Source organism: Vombatus ursinus, unplaced genomic scaffold (genome assembly GCF_900497805.2).
Source record: "Vombatus ursinus unplaced genomic scaffold, bare-nosed wombat genome assembly UNPS02014818.1, whole genome shotgun sequence".
NCBI lineage: Eukaryota > Metazoa > Chordata > Mammalia > Diprotodontia > Vombatidae > Vombatus > Vombatus ursinus.
In genome coordinates this window covers 9,440,970-9,451,468 of record NW_020954596.1, presented here as the reverse complement: position 1 = coordinate 9,451,468, position 10,499 = coordinate 9,440,970, and the positions used below count along the sequence as shown (strand labels likewise).

The following is a 10,499-nucleotide window of genomic DNA, read 5'->3' as shown; positions in this document are numbered from 1 at the left end:
AGCTAGAAGGGACCTTAGGACATAAATGATCACAAGCAGGAACCTTAGAGCACTCAGTCCAAACCTCTCCTTTCACACAGAAGGAAACCAAGGCCCTGGCAAAGGGCTGACATCACACAGGTAATTAGCATCACCGGTCAGGACTCAAACTCCTGGTCTCCTGATTCCTGGCCTCAAACTCTTTGTCCTACATCATTGTCTCCTCCCCCTGTGGAGCAGTCACTATCACTACACCTGAAGGATCAGGACAAAACAATGGCTTAGTAGAATTGCAGGGGAATCGTGTGGGTACTGATTTGCAGCATTAATCGGAAGATGGGCTGTGACCTGCTGAATGTCATCCACTATGGAAACAAAAAAGCATAGGGAAGCAAGCCCAAGACTTGTCGGCTGTCTCCTCCACTGTTTCTCTTAGGAATGAGAGTCAGCTGCAGTGAGGTATCTTCACTCTAGACCCTCACCTCACTCCCCAGCCTCCCCCACCCCCTACTGCTGTCTGTTCCAGAGGGCACATCACTCCTGGGAACACAGGCGTTTTCCACATTGCTCTGGAACTGATCCCTCCCAAATGACTCATTAATTGGCTCTTGCTGCTTCTGAGGCCTTCCTTTGGCTGGTAGGAGAGGCTGAATTGTCAGCTGGGAGATTTGATGGGGGAGGAGGAAATGAAGTAGAGTTCAATGAAGTAGAGTCTTTTTGCTTGGAAAAATGAGATGGAAATCACGACCTTATTAGTGGGCTTTGGAAACAGGGCTTAGAGGAATTGTAGTGAAGTCAGGAGAAAAGAACTTTTACATTTTGCTTTTTAAAATTATGCTAGGGGGGCAGCTAGGTGGCTCAGTGGCTATAGCACTGGCCCTGAAGTCAGGAGGACCTGAGTTCAAATCCGGCCTCAGACCAAACACTTGACACTTACTAGCTGTGTGACCCCAATTGCCTAAAAAAAAGAAACAAAAAAAATAAAATTATGCTAGGGACACCTGTAGCCCTTGCAAAGGCAACACACTGCACGTAGAGATATTGAATTACAGAATTTCCAAGTTGGGAAGGACCCTACAGATCATTTATTCCAACTCAGACCTAAGTCATGAATCTTATTCTTCAACATCACAATTAAATACTTCCAACAATGGGGAACTCACTGCCTTATAAATTAGTCTAATTCCTCGTTGGCCAGCTTTGTTGCAAAGTTCTTCCTTATACTAAACCAGAATCAATTAACAAGTACCCATTGTGTGGCAGACACTGGGGGCTACGAAGACAAAAATGAAATAATCTCTGCCCTCAAGAAACTTACATTCTATCTGAGGGAGAAATACATACATATATAAGAACAGGTAAAATAGATACAAGATGATTTGGGAGGAGGAAGAAGGCACTAGTAACTGGGAGCTTTAGGAAAGGTGATTATGAAGTTCTTCTGGAGATTAAGCAGAAATCTGCCTCCTGGCAATACCACCTGGTACAGTCATAGTCTATCTTGACAGAAGGAAACAATTCCTAACAATTAGAACTACCTAGTAACAGAATGGGATATTAGGTAAGGCAACGAGTTCCTCATCAGTATTGGAGTTCCAGTGGAAATACAGAAGGGGGTCATGCTTTAGGACTGGACTAAATGGGGTGATGACTTCTGAGATTCTAATGCTGAAATTCTGTGACTGAACATCATGGGAGCACTGACAGGAAGTGTATGAATCCCAGGAAGCAAGAGAAAAATGCAAGCTCCTATCCCCATGCAATATGGAACAAAGTAGATTTCACAATTTGGACTCAGAGCCCATTCTTGATAGGACTGGTCAATACTGTGTAATCTGGAATGTTTCTAGTTCTATTTTATTAGTTACCATCAGAGTCCCTCTTTAATTAGGGTTTAGCGTTAGCACAGGGGGAGTATCAAAGGACATAAACATTCCATGCCAAATGAATTGACCCCAGAGGACAAAGAAAAGTCTGCTGCAATGCAAACTTCTAATGTCTTGGGCTTAGAGTTTCCTCCCTTTGTTGGCAACAAGTTCCCATTTGTTTTCAATCAACCCACGACTGGAACAAAAGGGTCAATGTCTCATGTGTTGCACAAGAACAAATCTTTTGGTTGGCTTGGTGCCGATGAACACGTGCCCAAGAGTCTAGGATGGAAGGTGGGCTCAGTGTGGGACTTTGTGCAATGAAGATGAGCTTCCCGATGACTCTTTGCAGGGTGGCAACTGAGAGGTCAAGGAGCAGGAGAACATTTGCACGCGGGCCCAGAGAGAAATCCTAAGTGCCAAATGGAATCCTTGCCCAGGACAGAAAGCCTCGTAACAGTCTCCCTTTCAAACAGTCCATTCCTAAGCTCATCCCTAGTAAGGATCTACCCCCTCTCCAGCTGGGGTCTCTCTCCTCTTGCTGCTCCTGATGATTGGCAGATGGGAAGGGGAAGGCTTGTTTTCATCAATATTCTCAGTTCATTTTGTTGCTTGTGAATGTATTCATGGCCAGCAAGGAAAAGGAGGAGTGGAGTCTCTGTGAGGGTCACTTTGAAATGTCTCCTGCTTGAAACACAAGTGAATTTAATACAATTTTGCTTGTTTGATACAATTTAAAACAATTAATTAATAACAATAGCTAGCATTTATACAGTGCCTATTATGTGCCAGGCACTGTGTTAAGTGCTTTACAATTATTATGACATTTGATCCTCACAACAACCCTGGGAGGTAGGTGCTATTATTATCCCCATTTTACAGATGAGGAAACTGAGGCAAACTGATTAAGTGACTTGCCCAAGGTCACACAGCTAGTGAGTGTCTGAGGCTGGATTTGAACTCCAGGCCCCATGCTCTGTTCACCACACTCCCTGGCTGCCTTAAGTCATTAGCTCTGTAACTATATTGCTAAGACTTCTCAAGCTGACTCAGCAACTCTTTGAGACACAGTATCCTGTGCCCTGATCCATAAAAGTACCTCTGCCCATTTCCATAGTGACCTTTTTCAATATTGTCTCTCCAGTGTGGCCACCAGGGAAGAAGTCCTTTAAGAATTCCTTGGTAAATGGGGTTGAGGATGTGCTTATTTATGATGAATGCATTCACTCTTGGGGGTGGGGAGGTGGGAAGAGTCAATGGAAGAAAGGTGGACAGTGAACCAAATCCACCTGTCTCTGGGAGGAACACACAACAGAGTTGTAACACAGGTTCAGAATAACATGCAGGAGAGATGAAATCAAGGACCCAGGTTGGGTGGGCAGCTGCCCATGGAAGTCAAGACCAACCATCCAAGTCTTTCTTTCTTCTTTCTGTCTCCAGGTTCAATTATTGCACCAAATCACTAGGTCAGGCAGGTGTCACCTGGGCCCTGAGTAGCCATAGGGATGCTGAAGAAGGAGGCTCTTGTGCCCAGGCAGGACATGGGTGTAATAGTGCTCAACCAGGCTTCCGATGCTCACAAACAAAAGCTCTCCTTCAAGGTAAAATCTGGAGTCCTAGGGTAAAAACAAAGACAATGCTTATCTCTGAGAACTAAAAACATTCCCTTCCCCTTTATTTCTTGGCCCAGATAACCATTCACAAGATTATCCCTCCTATCCACCCAAAGGCCTTGGGAGAAGCATTAGTTTAGGGCTGGTTAGAAAGCTCTTTTTAAAAAAAGCTTTACCTAGGGGCAGCTAGGTGGCGCAGTGGATAAAACACCAGCCCTGGATTCAGGAGGACCTGAGTTCAAATGCACTCTCAGACCAGACATTTGACACTTACTAGCTGTGTGACCCTAGGCAAATCACTTAATCCCAACTGCCTCGGGAAAAAAAAAAGCTTTACCTATGGGTGAACCATTGCCTGTCACTGACAGGTTTGAGGCATAGACATGGTTGGAACAGAACAAAGGAGAGGAAAGGATGAAAAGAGAGGTTAGGAAGAGGAAAGAAGGAAAGTAATGTCACAAAGGGGGAGAAGAAGAAAGGAAATGGAATAGGAATGGGGGGTATGAGGTTTCCTAGCCTGGAATCTCTATGGAGCCAAAAGAAAAGAAAGGAGGATGGGAGAAGAAGAAAGAAGAAAAGAAGGACGAAGAGGGGAAAGAAGAAGAAAAGAGAAGAATATATTAACAGAAGCAGAAAGTTCAACATACTTTCTCTCTTCCAATTCTAAAAGGTAGACACCTTTTAGAGAGAGTCAGCTCTCTAGCACCAATCCCAAGGACCTCCTTCCTTAGTTCTAGCGGGAGCCCAGACACCAGGGTTTCTATTCTGGCCTGACAGCCAGGTGATTTAGGGTAGACCAGCGCTCCCTTCTGCCTCTGCTTCCTTAAGCTTTAAAATGGGGAGGAATTCCAAGAGCACCTACTGGATCTACGTGAACATAGTGAGTATGAGATGAGACACCACAGGTGTGACACAGCCCAGTAAGGAGAAAACCCAAAACACAAGTAATTTCTGCTGTAAGATTGTCTCCAATCCCCAGCACAACCTGACCACAGCTCTTGTTTAAAGCTTGGTCATGGGAAACAAAAGGCCTTGAAATCTCAAGGCTTGTGAACAACATCTCTCACCTTTTCAAAGATCCGGTAGTTTCTCACTTTGTTAAAGGCTTCATCCCACACAACTAAAACCTGAATTTGAAAGGGAAAAAGAAAAAGGATCATCAAAAAGTCAGTTCATCTAAGTCCTGCAGAGACCAATTTGTGCACTGGGGTTGGGGGTTTGCAGACGGAATAGGCCAGAAAAAATAAGGGCAGGAGAAATAGAGAAAGCGGGTGCTCTGCTGTCATCAGTGGGTGGAATCATTAGAGTAAGGAGCACTAGACCGAGGTTCTAGACCTGTCTCTGCTATCTTCCTTACTCTGTGTAACCTTGGCTAGAACTACTAACAATTCCTGTTTGTAGAGAACTTGCAAAGTGCCTTCCTTAAAACGTCCCTTGAGTTAGTTAGTGCCAGTATTATCTCCAATTTCAAAAAGGGCACCAAGGTTCTAGGAAATTAAGTGCCCCTGCCACCTGAGTAGCAAATGGCAACAGGCATAATTAGAACTCAGGTGTCCAGGCCTCAGTCTTTTTATTTGTCAAGGGAAGGGTTTGGATGAGAAAATCCATATAGTCACTCTTCAGCTCTGAGATTCTGTGTTCTAGCCTTTAAGGCTGGCAGAGAGAAGAGGCAAAGACTGAGATCTCTGCTCCCTGCCCCAACATACCCTGCCAACTTTGTTCCTCACTTTTTTTTTTTACCCTCCCTAAAGCCTGAATGGCTGGGTCACTGGAAATAACTTTACAGAAAACTATTTTTGCTCCTAGCAGGTAAGGGGAAAAAGTCATTGCCTTATTATGAATATTATTGATACCAGTAATAGTATTAATATTATCTTTTCTATTAGATTAACTTCTAAGAATCTCAGTTTCCCAATCTGTAAAATAGGGACAACCCACACTACCTGCCTTCACAGGGTTATGGTGAGTAAAGCACTTTATAAGCCTTAAAGTGATCAGTAAATGTTGGTCATTAAAATTATTAGACTATCCTGAGGAAGGCACTTATTTGCCTTTGTATCTCCCCCAACGTCTACACACAGGACTCTGAACACAGAGCTTGTTGAATGAATGAATGTATTGAATTGACACTTGTCTGTGGCATGTTACCTTTCCCGTCTTTGAGGAATTTCTAATACAGTAGAGTCCATCTTGTGGCTGTCCCCTAGGATCAGTGGCTTTAAACAAGCTAAAACAGAAGACAGTAACTGTAAGGACTTCATCAAACAGTTCCAAATGTAGCCTCCTTGCACTGAACTGCTAAAGCTGAGGAGATAGGCTGGAGGCCCACCCTACTGAATGCTACAATAACATTTTCAAATAGTACCACAGTTGGTATTTAATACCTTTTCCTCTTTTTTGTTGTTGGTTTTTTTTTTTTTAACTAGACATGTCTGGAACTTAACAGGACTGTGTTACACAATCTCAAATGTTATTTAAAAAGTTCAGTTGGTTTCCATGATAATGGCATCACCCCATTTCCTAATCTCAATTATAAAAATTGCTTCCCACCAGGGTTTCCTGTGGAAATAGCAGTTTATGGAACTGTCATCTGTTTTTCTTTCCAAAAAGAACGATGATAACACCCCAGAGTTGGAAGGGACCTTAGGGGCCACTTAGTGCAAATTATATTTGAACATTCATGAATCCCTGCTATCCCAGGCATCCAAACACAATGGAAAGAGTGTGGGATTTGAAGTCAGCAATCTGGGTTCAAATTGTAGTTCTACCACACCTGAATGATCTTGAACAAGTTCCATTCACCTTTCTGAGTCTCCATCCCCTCAACTGTAAAATAAGATCAGGCTAAATGGCCTCAAGTGTCTTTCCTCTCTAAATCTGTGATCCAACCATATCCAACAAGTGGTTACTCAGCTTCTGCTTGAAGACCCCCCACTCTCTCCCCAGTGATGGGGAACTAACCCAATAAGGCAGTGCTGTCCACTTTCAGACACTCTAATTGTTTGGAAATTCTTTCATATTGACTCCAAGTTGGCTTCCTTATAACCTCCACCTATTCTTCCTATTTCTGCCCAACAGACAAGCATTTTAAATAGAATAATTGGAATTCAGCATACTTTTCCACTTCGTAGGATTCGGTGGTGTTGACAAAGATGGAGGTAGGCAGCGGCACCTGGAAGAAAGAGGAAAGCAATGCATACACCTTAGTATGTGACACATTTAAACATATTCATATTGTTGACAACAACCTCCCCCTTGGTCCTCATGTTCTGTATTTGTCTGATGCATTTATCACATGAGATTCTGCATTACTGGTATTTGTGTTTATATCTCATACCCCTACAAGACTGAAAGCTTCATGAGAAATCTCCATGATGACTTTTTTAATTTTGTATTTCACCCAATGCCTTGCACAATGGAAGCTTAATAACGATCTGGCAAACGTTTTCTTGAATGAATGCATGCTGATGATAGAATTCGGGAACCCATGCTCAAACACCTGGGACTTGTCCATTTAGTAGTAAATGCTTTCCTCTGGCTGCCCCCCCCCCCCCCCCACATACCATCAATCCACTTCAGTACCACCTTATGACTAACTGCTAAAGGAACCGACTTCTTAATGAACCATTCCCAGATTCTCCAAACCGGATCTCTCTCTTTTTCGAATTTCATATCTCTTTCAGATAATGATGTTCTATTTTGTATTATTGTGTCTTGGTCTTATTTTCTGTACTAGTCTGTAAATTCCATTAGGGTAGGAAATGTGTCTGATTCATCTCTGTATGTCCTTCAGAGCTTGGCTCAGTACCTGCCTAAATGTTTGTTGAGTGAACACACACACACACACACACACACACACACACACACACATACACACACACACCATTTATTTAGAAATCTCATTATCTATCTCATTTCTATGCTGCTCTATCCACTCTATGAACAGAGGCAGTAAAATTTCCCTTTGGGAAAGGCAGGCAAAGCAGAGTAATCTCCTAACACACAGCTCTTATTGCATTATTGTTCTGCTTGATAACCTTCAATATCTCCCAACTGTCTACAGAATAAAGTTTAAATTCTTTAGGCTGGCATTCAAGACTCTTCCTGATCTGGGACTACTTTACCTTTCCAGCTTTATCTCATGTAACTCCCTATCACATTAATCTATGGAACTTGCCAAACTGTACTACTTATTATCCTTCGATCTCATTCTACCCAGCCCAGGTACCATCTCCAGCTCAGCTTCCCTGCTAGGAGTGCTGTTCTCTTCCTTTCATAAATAAACTGTACCTTTTCATAGTCTTCATCTGAATCCTCGCAGCTGGTATCTAACTTAGTTGAGAGTGAAGGTTTCTCAAAGGAAAAGCTTCTGAAACTCTGCCCATCTGGTGGGGATCTCCTGAAAAGAATAAGTAAACTGTGAACACCGCTGGTTACCATAGCTAATTCTCCCGAACAAGTCCACCTGTAGGATGCCAGAGCTAGAAGGGCCTTTAGAGATGAACTAGTTCAACTCTCCACTCATTTGGAAACCTGTTCAAGATCACACAGTAACGTCCCAGCAGCCTGGGGACTAGAACCCAGGTCTCAGTGTTCTTTCCTCTCCTCCATGCTACCTCCCAGAACAAGAGTCTTCACTGAGTTCTGGGATGGCACATTATGTCCCTGGCACCTGTGCTATTGACCACTTAGAGTCAACACACCAAGCTAAGTGTCCCTTTCCAAACAGTGCTGCTTGCAAAGAAACCATTTTCTTCCTATAAATATGTGCTGGAAACCAATCTAATGTAAATGGTTTGGAGGCAGGTAGGTGGTGCAGTGGAGAGAACACCCAACATGGGAGTCACGAAGACCCAAGTTCAAATCTGGCCTCAGACGCTTACTAGCTGTGTGACCCTGGTTAAGTCACTTTAACCGGTCTGCTTCAGTTTCCTTATCTATAAAATGGAGATAATAATAGCTCTTGTACCTTCCAGGATTGTTGTGAGAATAAAATGAGGTAATATTTGGAAAGGGTTTTGTGAACCTTAAAGTACTATATACAGCTTACTATTATTAGGGAATAAAAGGATTTGCTGTTGAAAACTTGAATTCAAGGTACACTATTTTGACTGCAATCAGTCATTATGGTGCTGTTTCAGGAAGTACAATGGGCTTTGGCTGTAGGGGTTGTGGATTCCATTCTCTCCTTCTGTGCTTCTCTCTACTAGGCATATATGCTCCCTCTACCAACTTAAGTAGCAATCCCTCTATGCCTTAATAGACAGGGTTGGTGAGGTACTTTGATTGGGAAAACAAAGCAAACTTCAGCCAGAGGCCAAACTACTGAGGATAAAACAGGTGCAGGAAAAGACAGTATTATGGGGTGGAAAGAACACTTGGAGTCAGAAGCACTTGGCTTGCACTAGATCATCTTTGAGTTTTCTTCTAATTTTGAAATTCTGTGTGAGTCTCCTTGGGAATCCCAATTCAAACACTAACCACTGTGGGCCTCAGTTTTCTCATTGGTACAAATGAGGGCTGGAAAAACAGAAGGTCTTTAAAGTCCCTTACTGCTCTTATTCTTAGCGATTCTGTGGTCTTGGGTTCCACTGACTGTCTACTTACTAGCTATGTAATCTTAGGCAAGTCACTTTAATTTCCTGAACCTCAGTTTTCTCATCTGTAAAATGAGGATGCTTGGATGTTCTTCACAGAATTATTATGGGGGACAGAGCTTTGTAAACCATAAACCTACTCTGTACTTCAAAGATTTGTGATTTTTGCTAGAATGCGTCCACTCAGGCGGATCACAACCTTCTACAACATCAGGGGAGAGTTTTGGTGAATTGCTCTGGCGATAAACTTATCCCCTGGTAGCCATAGTGAGCCTCTCTGAACTTAGCTAGGCTGGTCCCTGGAATACAGGTATGCTCCTGGATCCATAACTGATGTCTTTTCAGCTAGGTGGAACCTGTCAGAACTGGTGCTCTGCTGGGAAATCTGTAAGCCAGAAAGCCCTACGCAAACACACGTCTTCATTATCCTAAGTTCAGTACGGCTATGAGAGCACCAACCAACTTCTTGGTGGTGGGAGAGGCTTCCATGTGAGGAAACAACTAAACTATGACTGCGGTGGGGAGTTATTATGCTTCTAGATGACTATTAACTAAAGCAGGAGAGTCCTAAAGCTCTCTTTATGGTAGATAAAAGCAATTGTTTTTGGAAGGCTGAATTCATTAAATTAAGATATTATACTAATGATCAGTGTTTAGTCTAGATTTTTCAGCGCAGACTTGTGATTTCATTAATGTGGAGAATGCCCAGTATGGAAGCCTCTGCTGCCATTGCAGACTGGATCAGCACCATGTCTGCAATTCAGAGCCTCAGAGTTGTCTGGGGTATTGAGGGCTTAAGTGATTTGGCAAGGGCCACACACTCATGTCAGAAGTGGCTCTCAGTCTATCATACCACAATGTCCACATACAAGCAAAAGGCATTATGATTATGGATCACAATAATTTCCGGTATCTGTTCCATTAATTAAAAATTAGTTAAATTAATTAATAATATTATTTCTAATAACTAAAAATATCCAAGACCTAAGAAGTACACTCTAGAAAGTGTTTCTAATTGGCCTCCAGATACCAAATATTAGCATCTTTCAAATTTTTCAGATTAGAAATTAAATAATGGTAATGCTAATTCTTTCAGAAAGACCCAATTATATCCATAGACGCTAAGGAATCATAAAATTTAGGTTAATCATGGAGTCTCCCCCCCCCCAACTGTAGTATGATAATAAAATTAATGATGGTCAGAAAAACATTTTGTATCAAAAACATAAGACCATGTGACTGAAAAGACTACACCTCTCCAGTTTTGACTGAAAGGTGACAATTTCCAGTGAAGGGCTAAGCCTTCAGTTCAGAGGGGCTCAGACTTACTGTAGTTGGGGGAGTGAAGGTTTTTCAGTTCTGGGCTTCAGTTCAGGTACAGGGTGTTTAGGTGCCAAGGCTGGTGGCCCAGGCACAGCATGTTTAGGTGCCAAGGCTGGTGG

At 42.7% G+C, this 10,499-nt stretch overlaps 1 protein-coding gene across 5 annotated transcripts in view; it reads right to left on the bottom strand.

Annotated features, from left to right (window-relative positions):
- Positions 1 to 2,749: 2,749 nt before the first annotated feature.
- SH3BP2 (SH3 domain binding protein 2) overlaps positions 2,750 to 10,499 on the bottom strand; it is a 110,859-nt gene continuing 103,109 nt past the window's right edge. For all 5 annotated transcript variants that reach the window (XM_027836086.1, XM_027836087.1, XM_027836085.1 and 2 more), the window contains 6 exons: positions 10,387 to 10,477; positions 7,751 to 7,859; positions 6,577 to 6,632; positions 5,609 to 5,687; positions 4,528 to 4,587; positions 2,750 to 3,463 (listed from right to left, as the gene is read on the bottom strand). In XM_027836086.1, coding sequence (XP_027691887.1) covers positions 3,326 to 3,463; positions 4,528 to 4,587; positions 5,609 to 5,687; positions 6,577 to 6,632; positions 7,751 to 7,859; positions 10,387 to 10,477 — 533 coding nt within the window. In that variant the 3' untranslated portion in view covers positions 2,750 to 3,325. The remainder of the gene's footprint in view (positions 3,464 to 4,527; positions 4,588 to 5,608; positions 5,688 to 6,576; positions 6,633 to 7,750; positions 7,860 to 10,386; positions 10,478 to 10,499) is intronic.